Below are 23,791 nucleotides of genomic sequence, written 5' to 3'. Positions count from 1 at the left end.
GACCGGTCAAAACACAATCAGTTGTGAAAATCTATGCATATGATTATGCTGAAAAACTATCCTTTTATAAAAGGATTGATGAATTTTCTTCTCTACTCGTAGACATCTCACAGACAAACGAGGTATAATTTTGGTATGATGTGCAAGTATACCTCTGCCAAATTAGGCAGCCCTAAGTTAATTCTACGTGTAAAGATACCTGCATGTACAAAACCTACGAGGGAGGGCGATAAAATTAAAACAAACCTAGATTTTTAAACAATTTTTATTCATTTAGTACATTGATACGTCAAATACTGTGAGTGTATGCACCTCATCAATGGTGATCTTTCTGTCATCTCTATAGACAATCCCATGGAGCACTAGTATCGGACCATTTATAATCTGTAATATTTTCTGAACATTTTGAATTTCTACAGATTGCAGTCTTCTATAGTTGCTAAAATTAAACTAAACTCGGAAAGATAAAATTGAAATTGGGATTTGTTTCTAACAAATTAGAAAATCCCCTCTCATCATAATCGTCGTATCATAAAGCAGACATAGATTTCATGCATAATTAACATGTCCTAAATTAACAACGCCGTTACAATTATTATGTAAGACCCCGACCTGAAGTAATGTACTTTAATAGCAATTTTTAGAAGAAAACTTATTATTACCTAAGGAAATTCCTAAGGGCGAATGTCTCCTTGCAGTTTATGTTTCATTATGATATGAGCTAGAGACAATGTTTCCACGAACAACCCCCCCCCCCCCCCCCCACAAAAAAAAAAGATATGACGATCATGCTGTCACGCTCCTGACACTAAAAATATTTCTTTAAATAGTTAAATAATTTCCTGTACTATAATTGAATTCTATCTATCTATAAAAAGAAATGGTTTTTATTTTAACGCCAGGTACACGTGGTAAATAAATATAATTATACATGTACACTGATACGTTTTATCCATTGTTTTGTCCGAAAACATTAACAATCAAACGTGAACCCCGATGAACGATTTAAAGATACTTACAGAATAGTCCAAAACTGCGCTGATTTTGCTTTCTTAATGAATAAACTACAAAGAGGTTTAGCGCCTTTTCCCATTATTTTGCCTTCACCTGTGTTTGGACGGAAAGTACCTGCATGTTACTAAAAATAGCTTTAGGTAACAACTGATTTGTCATAAATTCGGGAAACTCTGTGTTTAACAGTAGTTGATATTCTGAACCGTGATCAGTTCAAGCAAAATGCAAAGGATCTAAGTGTAAATAGAGTACAAGTATAGTGTTAATGAATAGATCCATATATATTGGGTGTGCTCATACTCAGACTGAATGAAACAAGATAAATTTTTTTTTTTTAAAAACAGAAAAATAGATACATGTAACTTAACCTCTATATTCTGCTCTTGTTTTAATTTAAATGAAAAAAAATACTACTTAGTGGATCCAGCGACCACAAAATCAAAAGGACCTCCACGTTACCACTAGGCCGCATCTAACATGTTAAGCAGATCTATGCATTTTCAATATATACGGCTATAAACATGATTGTATTAGAAAAGACACTAATTGAAATATTTGTCTAGTTTTCAGTACAAAGACCACGTTAAACCATAACTAATTCAATGTAAACGGGTACTACAATACCTGTAGAACATAATTTTAATCGGATGTCTTTGGTTTAGAATGGTTCAAATAGTCAAATATCCAATTTTTTTTTATCGTATACTAACTACTTTCCTATATATAACCCTAACAAAACCTGAATATTTTAATGATGTCGTGTGAGATAAATAAGACTCTTAGAGCATGGTGATTGTGTAATTTGCGTTTCTTTGAATATATTTACACTAAATATTGTATAATTTTGAAAATGTCTGATGTTTACCAAAGGCTATATTTGAGGCCAAATCGTATATTAAGTGCGCTTTACCTCTTTATTTCAAGTTCTACATGTATTTATTATGTATATACATCGATTGATTTTATTTTATGAAAACAACCTTCACTAAAACAAAATTTAGATATCGATCTAAGCTTAGTTTACCTCTTTTTAAACATTTAACCATGCGTAACCTGAAATTTGATATAATTAATTGTTTACATAAATGTACATTGTCTTCTTTTTTTAATGAAAAACAATAAATAAATGTATACACTGCATAACATTTTTTTCATGCAATTGAAATCACTTTGGGGTTTTCGCTGTGTAGAAAATAATAATCATTTTGAATCATTTTTTTTTATAAATATCCTATTATATAACTTACAGGTCGGTTTTCCCCTCATGAATCCATGTGCAATTAATTAAAACAGCAGAGGAAGGAATAGGGAAGTCTACATGATTGTTTACCTACTATATTTAGATAAGTGCATTTACATAATATAGATATAGATGAAATAGATATTTTTGTGCTGAAATAGGCAGAATTTAACAGCGATAGATTAAGTAATGAAAAATCCCAAAAACTATAAATAGATAGAGGTCTATAAATAGAGTTTCCGGTTTTTGATTGTCAATATATAAAGCCTGCCGACAGATTGTTACTTAGCCCACAATGTTAAGACTGGCGACTTTTGCAAGCTACAAAAACGAGAAAAATGTATTTCTCTGCAAATTGTCGAAGGCCGGTTTTGCTTATCAAGGATATGACGATGCTCTGCAATGTGAAAGTTGCGGGTTCAAATCCAACAGTTGGACGGATGTGGGCGACTTGTTCGTGCAACATGCAGAGCATGCTCCAAAGTGCCAGTTCGTGCAGCAGAATCGCAAAAATGCACCAGGCGTAGATTCACTAAATAATTGCAAACGAGAAGCAATATCAAAAGATGCAAACGCGGCCGGGACTTCTTCGACTGATGTTTGCCCAAAAATGACTCTTTCTCCAAAAAGTGGTAATGGAAATCAGAAACCACGTGCATCGAACAATGTGTCAAATCGAGCATCAGCAAAATCTGTTTTTCAAGATTTAGGGATTTATATTGACAGCAATCGTGCAAAGTTCCCGTCCTATGCTGTTTTAGTTAACAGAGTGCAAAGTTTCACTTCAGCAAATGCTGTATTTCACAAACCACCCTCCGAAATGGCAATGGCAGGATTCTTTTACAAAGGTGCGTGGAAACTTTATCCTAAAGATTTAAAATCATTATGCCAGTGCATGTATTCCTGAAATTAAATATTAGTTTTTACTTAACAAATGATTTGCATGTTCATTGCATAAAATACTGAATAACAAGATTAATTAAATTTTAAGATATATTATGAATAAAAAAAAAATCAAAAGAAACGAAAACAAAACAGGAAAAACAATAATGAATTAAAAATAAGGTTGAATTGAAATGGAATGAAAACCCAAAATAAATTTATCAAAAAATTATACTGAAAAGATAGACGCTAATTGTTATGGTTATTTTTTTTTATTCAGGGTATTCTGATTGCGTCTGCTGCTTCAGTTGCGGAGGGAATTTGTCAGAATGGCGTCCTAATGATGATCCATGGGTAGAGCATGCGTACTGGTTTCCGGAATGTACGTTTGTTATCCAAAACAAAGGCGAGGAATTTGTGCAGCAGATCCAACTTCTCAAAAAAGCTGATGATGAGCAGGTAAAATATTTTGCTTTAGTGTTTTTCATAATAAAATAAATTAAAAAAATAAAAATGAAGTAATAAAACATAAAATGAATAAATAAAATGAAAATTTATAGAAGTAAATATCATTAAAACAAATAAATTCAACCAAACAACCCCCCCCCCCCCAAAAAAAATAAATAAATTAATATATATATTTTCAAAAGCTCGGTGTTTATTTATAATTTATTTTACATATATTTTATAAAGAATCCAATGATTTTTTTTTATATATTAAACGAGATTTTGTGCTTACAATAACTATTTTTGTTTTTAAAACAGAAGGAAATTACTACAGGCCAAAACGTATGCAATGGGTTAGATGAGATAGATTCGATAGCATTGTGCAGTGTTCTGGAGATGGGCTACATGCAAGAACAGGCACGTGCAGCGTTTGATTGTTTGAGAGCGCAAAAACCTACTTGTTATCTAATAAGGGCGGAGGACTTAGTGGATACCATCCTCCTACAGGAAGATTCAACATCTACAGTGTCATCTGATGGTGTACCTCCCGGTCAAGGTCGAATAGAGTCCTTGACCGAGAACCAGTTTAGCTCTTTGGAGTCACTCGACCGTGAACTTAACCAGACAGATTTATCAGGTATTTATAACATAACAAAAAATGCAGTTTTATTGTGATTTTAATGAATTCGTTTATATGCTTGATTTTTACATAAAATATAAAGAAATTGAATTTTTTTTTGCTTAATTGCATTTTACTTTAATTTCAGATTTACAAAGTGTGCAAAAAGAATATCAAGAACTGCAAGACTTGACAATTTGCAAAGTTTGTATGGCAGAAAAAGTTAGCATTGTATTTCTTCCTTGCGGTCATATTGTCACGTGTGCAGAATGTGCACCAGCTATGCGCAATTGTCCCATATGCCGAAAGCTGGTAAAAGGAACTGTCAGGGCATTTATGTCGTAAAAATTGATGTTTTCAAAGAACATATAAAGACTGCCATGTTTATAGCGTTCAGATTTTTTTCTTACAATATTACGCTGGGCGGATATTTATGTATATAATGTTGGTTTTTTTTTTTTACATTTATAAGGAATATGCATAATAAAAAAGGCAGCTTGAAGTACTTGGCAATTTTGATTTAAATTAATTTAACCTGCATAGTTACATATCACCCGTACGGCAGCTAAATACTTGTGATTATAACACGATTATAATATATGATATACATAATATATACGTTATGATAAAAGTATGTTATTTAAAAATATAGTTTGGTATCTGTTTTACGTAGCTCTATGTGAATAAATTTTACATCAATTGACCTTGTGTTTACCCTTGTAATTTGGAGAATATGCCAAATAGAACCTTCGACTTTTACATGTACATGCAGTAGGAAGTTCAAACTGACTGTTGCATCAAAACAAGTTACAAGTTAAAAATAACACTAGCTGGTTTTAAGCGAAATACGTAGGTGCAGGCCAAAGAGTCCGACAAATCTTGTCAGTGAGCCATAGCTGAGTGGCCAGCAATGAAACAGATGCTGTTCGACACAACAGTTACTACTCAAAGTCCAAGTTCTTGTTAAAATGGTTCAATCGTATGCATGTATTTAAACAATAAAATGCTTTCTTTGGTGATTCATTCGGGATATGAAGGTAGCGACATTGCAGAAAAAATACATAATTTTTAACCCGCGTTAGCGGGTTGTGTAAATTTTTTCTGCAATGATCGCTCCCTTCATAACCTGCATAAATAATCAAAGAAAGCATTTTATTGTTTATATTATCATCTTTCTTTTAAGTAATTAATAAATTAATTATGAAAAGTTAGTAGAATTCACCAAATTACTATTAATGTACATAAGTACGTTAGCTATTTAAAAGAAACAGCCAAATCGTCCCTTGTAAGATTTTGAGTCTGATATCATCATGATTATTTCATGCAGTCCGTGATTTTTCCTAGGTCGCTGTAGGTTTCGACCAATCGATGAGTACTGCAGTATGGTGTGTCAATTTCAGTCATGTCACTTTCTTGTCAGTTTCAGGAGCTTTGGATTTCGACCAATCAATAAATGGGGCGTGTAGATTTCAGTCTGGCTGTTTCTATAGAGCTATGAATTAACTTTAAGTTTCCGTAAGAAATAGAGGGAATAATACTTGGTAGATGTAAATATATACATGGATCAAATGACTCAATCAAAACTCAAGGTTTAATGAGGTTTAAAAATATATGTATGTAGAGCATAAGCTTGCACTCCTTTGATGAACACGAATCTTGTCTTCATATATTAAAAATGTTTGAAATAATAAACTATATGTATGTTTCCAAAAGTTAAAAAAAAACCAAATTCTGAAATTTTTTTATTGTTTATCCATTCTAGAATTTGTTCAAAGTACCTTCACATAACGTAAACAAAAATAAGCATAGGGGCTCGGTTGTCAGACGGATAGTGGGTCGATAGTCTGACCATTTCAATGATAAAAAGTGGATTCAAGTTCTTGTTTAAAGTACACTTGATAAACTTTTTTAACATGATTAAAACAGAGATTTTCACGGAATGTTTTATTGCAATACACAGAAAAACACATATGAATACCAACTTTAATCATATCTGTCTTCGTGACTGAACAAACATTTAAGAACTCCAGTATATGACAACCGAAAGAAGTAGGTCAACTGTCTCTTTTACAAGCCATTGATTGACATGCAAATTACCCTGCTAGCTGAATTTATGCATTATATAATAATACAGAGGAATAAGAGGACCTTCTTTTAATATTTCCTTGTATTTTCATTTATACCCCCTGAAAAAACCCGATGAATTATAAATAGAAACAAATTTTTCCGGGATCCATACAAATTTAACACACAATTGGAAAACCTAAAGTTCAAGGTCATGATTTATTACGCATGCAATCAACTTTGTTAATGGAAACTCTAAAATTGTGCATAACAATTTTCACAATTTATTATAATTAATGTTGCAATGAAAAGTAATTGTATGAACATGTACAATAAAAAAAATGCCACCTTCAGGATTTAAGCGGGATGTCATTCGATCTTTTAGTAGGGCATACATGTAAATTCTTGAACTGATTGTTTATGCCAAAAACCGACCCCAAAAAAACCCCATTGTTCTGCATTTGTGTGAGCAATTAACATACAAAACAAAATATGAAACCTCACATTTATATTGCTTTTTTTTTTTATCTCTTAACAACAGTTTTGGCATAAACATGTCAATTGTTTTTTTGGGGGGGTCCTCATAGGTACAAGATGGACATCTCCCTTAACATTCTTATGCCTCATTACTTATAAGTCTTAAAAAACCACAGTTCCCTCCCAAAGTATGTGACAGTTCCATTCAAGAACTAATAATGTTCACCTAATTTTAACAAACATATATATGACCTCTAGTAGATTATAAAAACATTTCCACAAAACTTAAAAGATCTCAAGTGATAATAATAAACACACACCACATGCATAAATGAAGAACTACATTCTCAACCCCTGTCCATTCATATGATAATACAAATTAAATATACGGTGAAAATGCGTGGAACTAATTTGGTGACTGTAAGAGACAGGAAACCCCCCCCCCCCACCTCGGATAATTATAACTAAAAAATCGCAAAAGAATGTTACCAAAATAAGCCTTTCCCCCTTTCACGGCTAACAAAATTATACTTCGATCCCGCTCTCAGAGAAACATTACTGAATCAAGGGGAAAAAATCATCATTTGATACGTGTGTCTCAAAATATCACAAAAAATGCTTAGAAGATTTCTAGCTGTGTGTCCACCAATCTCCAGACTTGTTTTAATTTCCCATAAATCCTTTCTTTCTTTTTTTTTGTATACATTTATTCAAATTCGGCACTAAACTAACCAAACATTGCATGTGCAATTAGTTCAAATGGCAATTAACATGTGTTTTAAAAATACTCCTTCCTGGTAGATGAGGTAACGTCGAGAGTTTTAAAGCTTTTAACCGGTCTTTAAGATTTTTCACACGTACTTGTATTTAAGTTTAACTGTTATATCTTTACTTAAGGAATTCATATATTCATTAACAAATGGACGACGCATAAAACATTATTTATTGCGTTTAAAACTAAAAAAATTACTAATGTAAAAATTCTTTATTAAAAATTTTGATATTTTGTGTTTGGTATTTACACGTGACATGTACAAACTATAAATTCAACTGTTTCTTATCCCACATATTTTAAAGTTATGAAGTGGTTGTCGTTATTATGTAATACCTAATTTCAATACAAATATGACAATAAATAAAAACCCAAGATTCCTCCTTATGATATTTCCATATCACATCCTTTTTTTTTTTTTTAAAGCGGACATCCTGTAAATGTGTAATCAGGGAATTTCAGACGCGAACGTATTTTTAAACCAAGTGCATTTCGTTAACTTGTAAAACTTATTCTTAAGAAGAAACGGATGTCAATCATTCAGATACCCCGTCGCTGTTGCATTTATTATGAATTCTAATTTGCAATTGATGCAACAAGGTAGAAAACCTGGAACTATGTACTGTAGTATGTCTATAATTTCATGTACGTACGGGAATTCATGGATCAAGCCCAGGGCGTTTCATGTTACAATGTATTATGATTAGCAGGTATCGGGGTATATACTTCTTCATGTGTATGTAGTCTATGATATATCGTGCACCATGTAATTCTTGATAACACGCTTCGGCCATGCTATCAGGCAAACAGATGATCCGTGCAATTAAATAGCGGTTGTTCATGAATAACTTAATTTTGGATTAACATATTACAAGCACAGGAATTTCTTCTTTTGATTTAGTAAAGCACGTCTCCTCTGTTCCGAATGGAGACCAAACCAGTTGTTACAAGTGAGTTTTCTATACTTTGCATGCATGCTTCGTGGTTTGGGCCGCTATATATATATAGGCCTACATGTAATAATGAAACATACTCTTCTGAATTTATTTGAATATTATCAGTTAAAAATGTTGTGACTTTATCACATTTAGAGAACGAAACCTAGCACTTGTGTTAAAATTTTGTTCAATCAATTCGAAATTATTAATTGACTGAAAATATAAAGCAAAGGGAAACGCCCCCTTTAAATAAGGTCGGGCTCGATGTTAAATTAATCCAAACCCAAAACAGATGCAGGTGATTTTTTTTTCGTGGCTCTGTCAAGTTTAATCTTTGACAGTTGATTGTTTAGATGCACAATGGAAACAAAACCCATTGTTACCTGTAAGTTACTCATTATCGTGCGAATGTACATATTTATGTGACATTGTACTTTTTATTTTAATGTAAAATTGCTCTCACAGATAAACAAACACAGGATCAAACAGTTTCTGTGTCCTTGGTGTTTCCAATAAATATATAAGAACATCTGAATAATGTCTGTATAAATTAATATCTGTTCTTTGTATTTTACGAGGAAATAAGATTTGTCAAAACCATATTTTAGCTTTGTCTCTTGTGTTTACCTAAAACAATGTCTATGTAGTTGTTGAAAAAAAAATCCCTAAACAGCTCTAAAACTAGTGGAAGGCCATGCGATATTGCAAGTTTTAAATTCAAATTATTTGAGAATAAAGCTATATATTATCAAGTATTATAACATGTATATAGTTCTATGTTTACAAGTACACTTATCTCTTGTTTTAATGTTTCAGGTCACGGGGACCAGTCCCTGTTCTCGTCCCTACACCCATCCCTGCTACAGTGGCTCCCACAGGAGGCTATAGAATGGAGGAGGTCTGTCCATTTAGTATAGTCTTACTTGTATTTGCTAGGTCAATAAATGATTCAATATAGACTCTTAAATGTTTAAGATTATGATTGACAATTTTCAACCCCATGTTAAGAATGATTGTTGATTTAGTACAATGAAGTTTTAAATGCTAGTTAGGGCAAAAATGATTTGTAAATGTTAACTTTTTAACTTTAAAGATTATGAAAGATGATTTTTATCCACCATTTACCAAAATGAACGACTCATGAAAAACATGTTCATCAGCAAACTTTAAAATAAAAAGTCAGAGTTATAATAAAAATGACAAATAAATACATGTAGGTACATGTATATTGAGTTGATAAGTTATTGTATCTGTTGAAAATTCAGTATTATCATCTCCTGTTTTAGGTCGTACAGCAGAGCTCCCAAAACGGTATTTCTGGAGGCCAGTTTTGTTCCATATGATGAGGATATCTTGCCATCAGACACAGATAAAACTCTAGTCAGTCGACCATTCTTCCACATATTCTGGACCTCCTGTGTAAGATATCCACACGTTGAATTGGATGCAGTCTTTATGTAGTACATGTAGTTTGCTAAACTGAAGGCTTCATAGCCTTCAAATGTGGCAATTAGGGTTGAATATTGTTGTAAAGCAGTGGTTTTATAGAAGATTTCATGATTAGTTTATTTCCATGTAGTTTGACTTTTTTAAATGCAAAGTAGAAAACAAACAAAATGCTTCCATCATGAGTCAAACATATCTTAAGTTACCTGGTAATAATAATCTTATTTTCTGATTAAATTTCTGAATCAAGACAAAATTTATTTACATGTATTTTTGGTACATATTTGACATAAAATATTCGAAAAAAAAGATGAAACCTACATTTCACTACCGCCATTGAAAAAAAAAGCAAAATTATTTTTACTCAATCTGTAATATATATTCAGGATTTGGACACTTACAAACAAACAACTCGTGAGGAGCTTGTAGAATGGACCTCTGCACTGAAGAGAAAGAACATCCCTGATTGGTTGATAGTGGTGGTGTCCACTGATGAAAGCAAACTCAAGTCCAAACTGTTACCCAGGTCCTCAGTGTTTGACAAAATCAAAAGCGATTTCTGTAACAAGACACCAGACAGGTTAGTTCATCACAGGATTAAAATGCTTTTAACATGTTGAAAAATTTATACGAATCCTTATTTCTACAAAACCTGCCGTCATGAATTTCATTGAATCTAAGAGTGTCATATGAAAATAGTTTGTCAAAAATGTAAGAGTTTTTTTTTTCTCCTAACAATATAAAACAACATTTTTAAATTGTTATGTAAGTGTTTGGTAATTAATGACAAATCAGTAAAACTGAATACCTAATAAAAGAGTGCTATATAATTTGTGAGGCATATTTTCTGTAAAACAACTATCTGTAATTTTTTACATGCAATTTGTAATGCAGGTGTGTGGTAGTCAATGACCCATTAAAGCAGGATCAGAAGTCTAACGAATCCTTGCAAGTTATGCTTCAGCGACTCCGTACTCTGTTACTGCAAGCTTTCAATAAACACCTCGTGAAGTATGAGGACGGAATGAGAAATTTACGTGAGAAAAGAAACGAACCAGGATGGCAGTTCACCAATTTCTTCCTTGTACAGGTGAGATAAATAATCCTGTTTACTTGCTGTGCACTTTAGGATTTTTTTAATCAAAAAGGCTCAAATGAAATCTTGAGCATATATGTATATTGTCTTTGTTGACTGTTGATTTATAAAATTACAAATTAAATTTAAGGAGAGAAAGATATGTCTGTATGATACACATTTATATGATATATATATATGATTAGATGAATATTAGATAAAAAACTTTCAAGTTCAATGATATAAAGATATAGCATATGAAAAATAGTGCATGAAGATTCATAAAAAAAAGGGATAATATAACAGTTGTGTAGTCACTTAGCATATGAAATATGGGTATGATTAATACTTTTACATATTAATGGCTCAAGAAATTTAAATCCATAAAATTTACATTAGTCATATTGCAATTGAATGTTACATGCCTTGATTGACCTTTTAAAAAAACCCAAATGTGTGCAAATTTGAAACAAGTGTTGTCTTGTGAAATAAAAAAGATTGATTTGCTGAAATTGTGAATCTACAACCTTTGATTTGTGTGTTACAGGAAGAGCTGGCATTTATGTATGAGATGCTGGGCCTGTTTGAGGATGCCCTGATTCAGTATGATGAGCTGGATGCTTTGTTCACACAGTACATCCTCTTCTTTGCTGCAGGAAGTATGTATTACATTTATATTACATTTGTATTACATATAACTCATCAGGTGTTACATACTGTAAACCAACTTTTATTTTGTGCAAGAAATTTTTGCAAAGTTGGCAAGAGCCTCATTGTCGTGAATATTTCTCACCACAAACAAGTATTTCACAAATACATGTACTTGTTTGTGGCAAGAAATATTCACTATTTTTTTTCCAAAAATTGTTTCCTAACAGCATAGCACAATGGATTAGAGCATTAAATTACTACAAATATGGTAGTCATGAGTTCGAATCCAGCGGTGGCTTTTACTAATTTTTGCCTATCCAAAAAGTTTTAAAACATGTTTTATGGTCAAATATTTTAAAATTTGAAAATTAATTTTAAACCCATGAAAGTATTTGAATTAAAATCCACATTAATATTGACAAGTGTCCCATGCCACCTTAAAAGCACAGTATCAATGAAATATTTGACTGTTCATAAGAGGAAAGTTTTTTCAATGTATCTGTTCACCGGTAATTGATGTATAATTTTTTTTGTGAAATTGAAAAGTTTTGATTTAAACAAATAGAATTAAACATTAAAGAAACAACTGTTATATTTTTTGTTGTATGTATAAATAATTTATCACATAATTGTGTTTTATTTAATCAAAACTTTATACTTATACCCTGAGTTGAATATTTAGAAATTTGAATAATGAAGAAAATTTCATTTCAGACCCTGTTGATTGGATGATGAAGTACACAAATGAATGTACTAAATGGTCCGGACTGTCCCTCAGGAAACCAATCAACCGTGACATCCGCGACCTGATCAAGGATAATCTGGACAGCCTGTTGGATTTCCGGAGCTATCTCTTCTCCAGACAGTGTGCTCTGTTGTTCCTCCTGAACATGCCGCTGGAAGTTCCGAAGCGAGCCATGGAATTCCTACACAACACAGTACAGGAAGTCCGCAAGTTAAAGGTGGGACTAAATACAGGGATGAATAAAAAAGACCAAAAAAAGTTTATTAATTGGAGTCTGGTTGTTTAGTGATCAGGATGTAATAAAACAAGATATTTGCTTTTCCAGAATGGGAATATTCTTGAATGGCTCTTATTAACAAACTCAAAATTTTACACACAAAAAAATATGTTTACAAAATGATCAGAATATATTGCATAACTTAATATAGTGATTAAGTGAAGGAAGATTGTTTCAAATGGAACTCAAAATTGCATTTGCCTAGAACATTACATCTAGTGAATTTGAATATGCAGATGTCAATTGAGGCAGGTTTTACTATGTATGAATTCCTCTGTAGACATAGTAAATGTGTATGTGTTGTTATACAGCTTGACAAGGCCATGCTTTTTGTGCCTGAGGCAACAGTATGAGTAACAACTATTTCCTTTCACGGTCTTTGTTTCTGGACAAAGTGAATAAGTCTGATTGCTAGAGCTTGCAAATGGAGAAATTAACAGTTTCTTTGTTCCGATGTATATTCAAATCTTCAATCATCAGTCTTGCCAAGAACTTCATAACACCCAAACATTCCAATACATTCCTGGTAAACTGGATTTCAAAATGCATTTCTTTACATTAAAACCAATCATGATGTCATATTGTATACAAGTAAGTTGGGCAGCGTTAAAATAGATGCATTATATCTATATGGGGAATAGAGGCACTCGTTTTTAATGGTTTCCTCTCTGCTCTGACAGGTGGAGATGCCTGTGGGCACCATTGACTGCTGGGTTTTCCTGAGCTGTCTGGAGGTCCTGAACAAATGTGAGAAGTTCTCTGGGTCTGATCCCATAAAGAGCTACTCCCTGTACACTGCCAGTTTGTGGGACTACGCCAGAAAGAAGGTCAGAAAAAATACACAGGATGAAACTCTGCCATTCAATCACCTGAATGGTGACTGGCATATCTCTGTAATTCATTCGCCTTTCGGCATTTACTGAATGGTTTAGGTTTTTTGTTAGTTGAGGAATGGCTATGGACATAAAAAACGTTAATTTTTAAAAATATAATGTATGTACCCGAAATAGGTTGTTTTCTTCTCTTGTTTTAATACATGTTACTTATTCTATTATTAATGTTTAGTAAATTGTATCACAAATTGATTTGTTCTGATATGTTTACAATCTCTCATAAGTGTAACATGATAATGCAAATCTGTGTAAAAGGCAATGAATCATTGAATCAAGATTTATTTTTTCAAGACAGATTACTGCTCGTTTTGCTTAAAGATTGCTTTTATGTTTTTCTAGTTGAGATTTCTTGGAGAGTTATGTGGATTAAGACCAGAACCGGAAATTGAACCAACTTCTGACCAACTCACCCTGGTTCTCAACCTTATATCTGGTTTAAAATCCAGGGATGATGATGGTATTTAAAAACATTTCTATGTGTGATTCTCTTAATAAGACAGACAAGTTAAAAGCCATTTAAAGGTACTATTAAGTTAGAAAAAAAAGAGGGAGGGCACTTGTAATTAATCTCTTCATTTATAACAGTATCTTGAATATTTTAATGAGTTCAAGGTATCAAAAAAAGCATGATATATAACTGCAATAAAGTGCCCTAGACTTCAAAATTTTGAAAAATCAATGTTGCATGTACATGTATGTGTTTTCTCCTAGTCTGTTGGTAAAAAAGAGCCTTTTTACCTAATTTGTTGTTGTTTGATTTTAGATAAGGAAGACAAAACTATGCAGCCTCCAGAAAAATTAAGAGAAGCACTGTCATCAAAAGAAGCATTTACACGAACTTACCTGGTATTATCTCTATTTTTTTTTTAAATTCAGTAGTGGTATTTTGGTTTGTTTCAAGAGAGTATTTGAAATATAAAAAAATTAGATTAGGCCTATACTTATATTTATGATAATTAGGATACTGATAAATTTATATAAAAATGCTTGTATTCTGAGCTCATTTTTCAAACATTGATTTTCCTCTCAACAGGAGTTATCTGAGCTTGCTATGGGGACGTTTAAACACATCAGCAGATTCAGATCAGCCCGGCAGATTGGAAAGGACCTCGCAAACTTCTACATGTAAGATTCAAACAGAATTCTTATCTATATAAACTCAAAATAAGATCTATCTGATGCTCAATACAATCCATTAACCTGTTTATAAGATTAAATATTTGAACATATTGAAAAAGATAATGAATCTTTATTTAATAATAATATGAAGTTTTAAAAAACACATGAAAATGGGTATTTAAAGTTAAAATGTTTCTTTAGATATAATCACATTGTATGTACACATTATGATTTTTTTTAAGCCTTGACTTTGCACAGAGAAAAAACTAGTTTGCATTATTTTGTTTGTAAGACTGCAAGGTGAACCAGAAAAAGCCGAGAACTTTCTGATGGATGCCATGAAGAGTTTCCACCAGGAAGGCTGGCATCATTTAGCAGACGACATGAAGCTGGAGCTGGCTAAATGCCAGAAACTGTTGGGAAACAGGCTCAAATATCCTTATTATTGCTTTCTATTTACATTTAATTTTATCAAGGATATTAAGAAAAGTTTCTTTACTTGAGAATATTAATCAAGATTTTGGGTGTTTAAATCTCATACAGATTACCGGTATATATATATAAGTTACAGGCTTGGTTTTATCTATCTACAAAATAAATCTGAAGGCAAGCACCTCATAAATGTAAATATGTACAACTTTGGGTTTGTAATACGTAGAACTTCTTCTTTGAACAAGAATTTTTCTAATTCAAATCACAGTATTGTTTTTGAAAGCCTATTGTTCCCTTAACCTGTTAACGTATCTTAAAACTGTATGCCAAGTGGTCAGTAGTGCAACACTCTCCAAAGAGGTGCGGCAGTCATTCCAGGCGGAGATATTGGAGATTGGCAATGAGTGTGCAGGTTTGTTTTTGTCATGGTCATGGCGAAACTTAAGGTCGATTATGGGTTTAAAATTTTGAGCCCCCTGCGCAGGGTATCTCACATTACTATGGTAAAACGCAAATACAGAGAAAATTGTTAAGATATACAGGTTATCATGTAACGTTTTTATTTTTTTTTAAAAATCAATAATCATAAAAATTATTCTTCGTGAAATGAATTGTTAGAATAATGTTTAGAATATTTAAATCATGTTGCCACCTCTTCAAAATCGACGTTATCCACGTCAGAATCAACGTCTTACAATGACGTCAGTTGAAACTTTGACGAAACAATTAGCAAAAATAAATGTCATGCATTTTTTTATTGAAGCGCCAATAATTAAAATTCAAAATATAATTTGCAAAAAAAAAAAAGAAAAGAAATTTAAATTGTGCGCAATCCTTTCATGTTCTGTGTGAATCACAGTGAAAAGGTTTTTTTATCTATTACAAATAAAATCAAATTTGATTTGTAAACATCCTTTTATTCTATACAATTCTATTTACGTAAAATGGCTGGCAAGATACGTTTATAGCACCAAAATATGAGGGGGATAACATAAATACTATCCGATCAATTTTGTTTTAATTTGACAAAAGGACAACTCATGTTTTAGCCCCATCGCTGAAAATTTTTACATTTTTTACAAATTAAATTGAAAATGATAACCCCATTTTTTCTATATAAACCTATATACAATGTCAGGGTTTATTTGGACATACATGTACAACCAAAATTTGGGCTCAGTAAACAGATAAACTATCAGCTCACTTTACTTAATATTTTGCACATAGTTTACACATAAGCTGACCTTTCACTTGTTTATATCTTGTAAGTTTATATTTTAAACCATCCTTATATTATATCCAAAATTTATCTCTCTGAAAACCTCCTAAAGTTTTGATATTTATAATAAATGATTTATTTTAATTTTTTTTAAAACTAAAAACCAGACCATGTACATGTATTTTGAATATCTTTACACGTATGATTGTAAAACTTGTGTTGCAGGGAGTAATTATCTGTTGAAAGCTGCCCCAATGTTTGTTGTGGAAGACATCGTCGTACAAGAACATTCCATTATCTGTGATCAGTCTGTGTCTATAGACATACACATTAAGTGTGACATTCCCGACACAGTTCAGTTTGACTTTGTCAGTCTGTCTGTTCGTCCCCATAACGTCACAAAACCAAACGTCTCAGGGAAAAAGCTTCTCTGTAAGGCAGACAGTGGGGGCTTCTTGAGAGAACAAGTTCCGAACTTTAACCCTGTTAAAAAACCTGTTCCTAGTCATATTGAGGTCAAGGCCAGTATGGAGTCGTCGTCGTGTGGAATTGTCTGCGTAAACTCCCAGGATTTACTACGGAGAATGGACAGCACAAAGAACTACCGCCGGGAATCTCAGCAGATTAAGGAGGATTTCAATGAGGCCCTGAGGCTTGAGAAGGTTGAACTTACTCCAGGGAAAAATGTACTCAGTTTCTCCAAAGAGGTGAAATTTTGTCCTATTTTTATGTTTAAATACACATTTTGATTACACATCAAATATCCAGAGTTGTAGAGCTTATGGAGTTATCTCCCTTTAACTGTGATAATCTCAGTTGATATTAAAAAGCATTATTCATGTCTGACTTAAAATTCTGTAAAGAATAAAGAGAGTGGTAACTGTAAACAAATTACATAAAGACCTGAGGGTTTTTTTTTGTGGCAACTGGTAAATATTATGTTTGTTGTGAAGCAGTATATTACATTGAAAGAATGACCTCTACTAGTACAAGTACCAGTCTTTTTTTTTTTTTTTTTTTACCATTTTTCAAATTTCAGTGGTACATGTACTTGTATACTCTTTTGCAGATGAAGAACACTGGAGGATACAAACCAGGCCAGCTGCTGCTTAAGATAGGAGGGCTGGATTTTCTGAAGACTTTAGAGACGGAGGAATATTTTAGTGTGTCTCATGAGGAACCTGTGTGTGTACTTAAACCAGCTGAAGGAGGTGAGAGAGAGAGAGAGAGAGAGAGAGAGAGAGAGAGAGAGAGAGATTTACTGAATTATAAGAAAGTTTGTTAAGGAAGCAATACTCCTTACATATAAAAGTTCCACTATTTTGAGCTTGGTTTGAATCTCACAAACAAAATTTCAGGACATTTACATGTAATGTACCAATACATGCACTGATGTGTAGAACTTGTGTGTATTATACTAAATATGTACATGTAGTTTACCTTTTTTTTGTCTGTTTAGATTACCTCCTATCAGGTATAACACAGTTAGCCTACCTGAGTATTTCACCAGGGAGTTTCCGCTTAAATCCAGGGGACAAACTTTCGCTTGAAACCTCCGATAGCCTCACTGTTACCACGGAGAATGATCACAACATGCTGGTTGTCAAGGAAACTGAAGATGGACAACCATATGAGTTCAAAGTTCATCTTTTCCATGAGAGGGAGAATTCCATGACATCAGAAGCACAAGTAAGAGGAATCCTTAAACTACCAACTTACTAGATTGCATTTTGATAAGTCATTTACATTTTCTATTTTGAAGAATATGTAAACCTTACATTTTAAGTTCATACAGAGTAACAGACCCTGTAGATTTATAAATATTGTGCATTCTTGATGCATGTTTTAAATGAAGATTCTTCTTTTTCAGATGATTGTAATAAGTCATAGTTTTGCCTTACCAGTGAAAATGAATCTGACATTTAATTCTCCATTTTGGGTCACACACAAAGTTCTGACTGCTGGAGACAGGTAAACTTTTGAGTGTGTTGATGTGTATTCCATCTACAACTAATTTAAGATCAAATGGGAAAGCCGATTACAAAGCAAATTCATCTCCGTCCAACAATAATTTTACACAGATTTAGCTTAATAGGAGTGGAAACAATAGAAGGAGTTATCTCTCCTACGTTATGAGTGAATCACATACAGTACCGATCAGACCCAACCTAACAGAAAGTAAACCCAAACTAAACCCTGGGTTTACTTTCTGGGTTTACTCGGGGTTTTCCTTGGGTCTACTAGAGTGGACCCAGAGTAAACCCAAAGTAAACCCAGAGTGGAAACAGAGAGTAAACCCAGTCAGAAGTATACCCCTGAAATCAGATGCTAATTGTGTATTAAGAATATACAAGAGGCAGGAATTACAGGCAGTGGGATGGTAAGATAGAAGACAGGTCTGTTTCACACTTCAATGCATAAATTTGACCTCAATAGCAATTTCAAAGTAAACCTGAGTAAACCCAAAGTAAAGCCCAAGTGGACCCAATTTAAATTTTCAAAAAGTAAACCCGGAGTAAACCCCAAAAGTAAACCCAGGGTTTAGTTGGGGTTTACTCTGGTGTTAGGTTGGGTCTGATCGGTACTGTATCATCAGATAGAAGCATTTTTCGTGATAGGCAATAGTGATGACATGTGGCAAGTGATAGTGTGAATGTTTTTTTGTTCAGGAGAGTTCTTTGATTAATTGATTAATGTATGTATAAATGCTATCAGCTTTATCTTTATGATGAAAATTTGTTTGTTTTCATTGAAGGAAATATATCCAGATCTCACTAGATGGCAGCACTAAAGAGAAGTTCCTGTTGACAGAGGCCCTGTTAAGATGTGAGAACCCTGATGTAGAAATTTTCCCAATGAATAAACCTGGACTAGAACTAGTAAGAAGATAGATTTCTATTTTACACTATATATTTCAAAATACTTATCTATCTCTTTCAAGTGCAAAGTTTAGTGTTTTGTGGCAATCCTCCTAAGCCTTTTAGCACATGTACAAATACATATTATGTATGTACACTGTACATCTATACAAAGTTAAGTGTTTCTTGGTAATTATTAGAATACACATATATATCTGTGTTGGAAATGTGCACACATGTATGCATTATTCCGTTCTCAACTTTTGGGGCCTGGTCAGTTCATAACAAATAGTAAATGGGTGACAAAGGATGCCTGATTATTTACAGAGATAGACAATATGTGATTACATCTTTAGTAAGCTGTAAATCTTGACAGTCATCATAACTTGTTTTAAAAGCATTCCGAATTTGTATACAATTTCTTTATAGATAATTTTTTTCAGTTGATATTTGCTTTGATATGAAATTATATTTTAATATTACCTTACCCCAATATAATTTAATACACTTGTGTAACTCGTGATGAACTATAATTGTTAATATAATCAAAGGTGACCTATGGGCCCAATGGGCTGGGTGCCCAATATTAATGTACAAGTAATTGATTAAAATTTGTACAGTAAAACACGGTTATAGCGAACACGCTTATAATGAATTGACGCTTACAGCGAAGTGATTTTCATTCCCCAAGACTCTATTTCATGGTGTAAACTTGACGGATATAACGAATTACGCTTATAACGAAGTTAAATTGCCCGTCCCTGGGACTTCGTTATAAGCGTGTTTTACTGTATCATATGGCACAATTGTACATAATATGCATGTGTCACTATAATAAATAAATTACTTACTTACAGAGTGTGAGTCGTCACCAGACAGTGTCCTATGTGTGGCAGCTGAAGTGTAACAGTTCAGAGGTCACAGACCTGCGGCTGGTGTACAGCGTCCTGTACGGTAGTCGGCTGGACGTCAGTCAGACGACCCACAAACTGTCTTACGGCTTCTCCATCTCAGACTTCCAGGTAACGTTATATAAATAGTGCCTTTTTGGGAGGGTAACAGTTGGAATTGACACCTTGAGAAAAACATTGTCAATGAACGCAAAGCCAAGTGTGTTGCTAACGCTGAGGGTAATAGAATGAATTATAAACTGCATCTAAAACAATCAGATTTCAGTATTAAACATGAAAGTATATTAATTTAACATGTACTGGGTTGTAACATTGGGAAAATATGCAAAATATACTCTATACTTTACAATGGTGAAAATGATTTACAGGTACACTTTAAAAAGGGCAGATATGCTTTAATTTAAAAGCTTACATCTTTATGTTAATTATTTATCTTTATTTTACATGTTTATTAACCGATCCTTATCTTTCTTTGATTAGACTCTGTACACTGTAAAAGTGGATGTGAAGCCAGAGGGGGACAGCAAAGACTGCAGGGTGGGTAGTGGTGCAAACCTCACCCTTAGGGTCATCCGATCCCCTGGATGTAATCTCAAGACACCTGTATTTTATAAAATAGAGGACAAACCGGACGTGTGGGCAGTCACTGGCAATAGCTCAGGTATCTGTGTATCCGCAACTACGCATGTATTTATATCACTGTGTCTGATACCATCATATGTAAGTGGAAAGTAAATGAGATGCCAGTGACATTCAGTTGTTGATGAAATAGCTACTTGTATTATACTGGTATTTTTTTTTATTATTAATATGCAATTGATTTGTAATACTTGATAACAAATAAGTTAGACCTTAAGTAAATAATTCCTTAGGTAAAAAAAAAGTTAATGTTAAATAATTTTTTTAAACATTACATGTATTTTTAGGGCTGTTAGATATTGCAGAGGGGAAATGTGAGATCTCATTAACTGTCATTCCACTAGTACCAGGCCTTGTGCATGTTCCAAAGGTGACCCTATTTAGACCTAGTAAAGGTAAGCTTGTAGTGGTGGAGAGGAGAGGTGGGGGGGGGGGGCAACTTCATTTCCAACTCAGTTGAACTACAATAATAGGAGTTGATTCAACTGTACTGTCATTGAATGTCCTTTAATTCATCTTATCTAATTTTATCAAAAATTGCCTAGTTAATATTTGATATGAAGAATTAGTTTACTATTTTAATTGTAGATAAAGTTGAGTGAATAGAGGCTTTATTTGTTAAACCACGGTATATCCGGATCACAAGTCTAAGAGTCTGAGTTATTTCCCTTTAAACTAGAATTACATACAATATATTTTTTTTTAATGCAAAAATTGAAACTCATCTTGGAATCATTTCAATTTTCTTAAAACAACTATTTAATGTGAAGGATGTGTAGAGTTTTCATTTTGACTGTTTCTTTGTGTAGTAATAGCAGTGTCCAAACATGAATTTAATTAAATATATATTAAGTAAGCCTTGAAATCTCTGATGTCCTCAAATTCTAAACGAACAAAAATTAAAAAACCCTCTTTTCTTTATTGGGTAGAGTACCTTTTACATATATATATCATATATTGAAATTTCTGTGGTTCATGTAAAAAAAATTCTTTATGTACACTTCTAAGAGAGTTTATTTTCATTTCTAATCAAGATATGCTAAAGAAATCAGAAGACAACAGGAAGTCGGGTTCCCTAGATGACATATCCCCCGACCAGGAAGGACCTGTCCAGCAGGGGTTCCCCCGGGGTCAGGTGTACTATGCTAGCAGTGCCAAACAGGTCCGAATCCTTCAGACCTCCTCAAAAATCAACGCAAAACGTTCCTGATGCAGAATGTATTTAGCTAGGATTTTTTTTTATAGAATTTGTTATTTTGTTGACAAATGATGTGCCAAATATTGTTTATTTTGACACTGCCAGATTTTGTTTCATTGAATATATGTATCGATGGGAATATACTACAGATTTGGTGACTTTAAAATGCAGCTCAGTAGTAGTATACGTGTATCCATTATGAAGGATTTTCTCAAGTTTATTAGAAGCCTTATGAAGATAGAGTATAATGTATTCTAAAATCAATAACTTAATCCAATGTGCAATGACAAGCTGTAGGCTTTTGATTCGAAATTTGTTCATTGTATTTATTGTGTACACTCACTAGTACATGTATTTATTGTGTACACTCACTAGTACATGTATTTATTGTGTACACTCACTAGTACATGTATTTAAATAGTGAAATGTGAAATACTGTCTCATGGATTTCTAGATCAGCAATATTTTGAATATTGTTTAAAGAATTTTATGGTATACGCAGTCCTTAAGTGAATTTATTTCCATATATCTTCCTTATATCTTTTTAAAAATGTGTATTTATCAAAATTACTTACAGAAGGTGGATAAGATAACATTTGTACATGCATTAGTAGTGGGCATACACTCTTGTCTTTCATATAAGTTTGCAAACTACATGTAGCTTTAGTAATATGAGACGTAATTAAAGTAGCATATTATGATGTACTTACTATTAAAACAGACAATAAAATCAAGTATTTCATAATTTTTTTTGTTATCTAACAGTGTAGAGCATTAGGATAGAGTGTTATCTACGGATCTGTAAGTCATGAGTTCGAATCCCGCCGGGCCTTCTATAAGTTTTACCTTTTCAAAAATTTTAAAACATTTTTTTGTAAGTACCAAATTAAAGCAGGAACGGGTTTAAAAGGATTTCGTTATATTGTGATTATAAGCCTTTGAAGACATGTAATATTTATTATTTAAAAATATTTTGAAGCCTCGTTTACAGATATTTTTAATGAAGAATACAGAGTGCATGTTATTGAAACAAATGATGCGGGAACAGCAAGCAGTTCAGGTCAGCACCCCCAACCCTAACCGCAGTCACACACACATATATTTTAGGTGTATTTAATAAAGAGATATAAGTTGTTGTAATAATCTTTCCACTTGTTTTAAGCAAAGTAAATGCAGAAAAAGATATTTTTAATGTTGCTTAAATGAAACATGAAAAATCAATTCAAGCCTACGACACCTTTAATTTGCGTCTTTAGTTGCTTTTACATCTATATTCTGTTCAGGATACTTGCTGCAATTACTGTCTTGTGAAAAATAATTACATAAGCGAAAGATAACAATTTCTGTCATAAATGAATATTTTAAAATTTTTGAATATTTTTTTGACCCATAAATCTTTTTGTGGTTTATGAATGTAAACTATATAATTATTTCCTTTTCAAAAAATTCAAACTCTTTCTAATTATTTATACACTCTTAACACACAGGGTTATGTGAACTCCATCTATAAATACATTTTTTAGGGGGGGGGGGCTATAAAAATGAAATTGAACTTTAAATATTCTGCATGCACTTTACGTGGAATTGATAAACTTAAAATATTTATGTTGAATGCGACCACAGTTCAATAAAGTTTTATTGAGTAATCACTTTCAGCTTATAATGCTCTTTTCGTCTGCGTTTATTGGTTAAACGAGTTTTTCACCTGGTTGAGTTGATGGATGTACTTCTAGAAGCAAACTAAAGTAAATTGATTGGACGGTAACATTTTTATGACTAAAATCACTCAAAACATTTATTTTTGCATCTGATTCATGTAAGATGAGAATATTGATATATAGGCAATGAAAAGCACAATGACAAAACAGATTAGGT

The 23,791-nt window shown here is 32.8% G+C and overlaps 2 protein-coding genes across 3 annotated transcripts; both read left to right on the top strand.

Moving 5' to 3' along the window:
- Positions 1-2,512: 2,512 nt before the first annotated feature.
- LOC105348033 (baculoviral IAP repeat-containing protein 8) lies at positions 2,513-4,905 on the top strand. The gene is made up of 4 exons (XM_011457290.4): positions 2,513-3,102; positions 3,417-3,595; positions 3,902-4,220; positions 4,351-4,905. Exons 1-4 carry the CDS (start codon positions 2,550-2,552, stop codon positions 4,545-4,547), a joined length of 1,248 nt encoding a protein of 415 aa, XP_011455592.3. The 5' UTR covers positions 2,513-2,549; the 3' UTR covers positions 4,548-4,905.
- A 3,113-nt stretch (positions 4,906-8,018) lies between these two features.
- LOC117690974 (trafficking protein particle complex subunit 10) lies at positions 8,019-22,648 on the top strand. Of its 2 annotated transcripts, XM_066071035.1 has the most exons (23): positions 8,019-8,225; positions 8,417-8,465; positions 9,270-9,351; positions 9,740-9,872; positions 10,286-10,479; positions 10,794-10,989; positions 11,522-11,633; positions 12,340-12,587; positions 13,328-13,474; positions 13,880-13,997; positions 14,304-14,386; positions 14,574-14,665; positions 14,952-15,092; positions 15,400-15,503; positions 16,536-17,017; positions 17,380-17,521; positions 17,770-17,999; positions 18,181-18,281; positions 19,066-19,189; positions 20,026-20,190; positions 20,560-20,740; positions 21,006-21,113; positions 21,753-22,648. In XM_066071035.1, the coding sequence occupies exons 2-23, from the start codon at positions 8,441-8,443 to the stop codon at positions 21,926-21,928; spliced, it is 3,384 nt and encodes a 1,127-aa protein (XP_065927107.1). In that variant the 5' UTR covers positions 8,019-8,225; positions 8,417-8,440; the 3' UTR covers positions 21,929-22,648. The 2 variants fall into 2 exon arrangements, with proteins under 2 accessions (XP_065927107.1, XP_034331786.2); XM_034475895.2 differs by lacking the exons at positions 8,019-8,225; positions 8,417-8,465 and adding an exon at positions 8,693-8,838.
- The last annotated feature ends 1,143 nt before the right edge of the window (positions 22,649-23,791 follow it).

The sequence above is a fragment of the Magallana gigas genome, chromosome 9 (genome assembly GCF_963853765.1).
Source record: "Magallana gigas chromosome 9, xbMagGiga1.1, whole genome shotgun sequence".
NCBI lineage: Eukaryota > Metazoa > Mollusca > Bivalvia > Ostreida > Ostreidae > Magallana > Magallana gigas.
The sequence above is the reverse complement of the archived record's forward strand: the minus strand, read 5'-3'. Positions and strand labels throughout refer to the sequence as shown.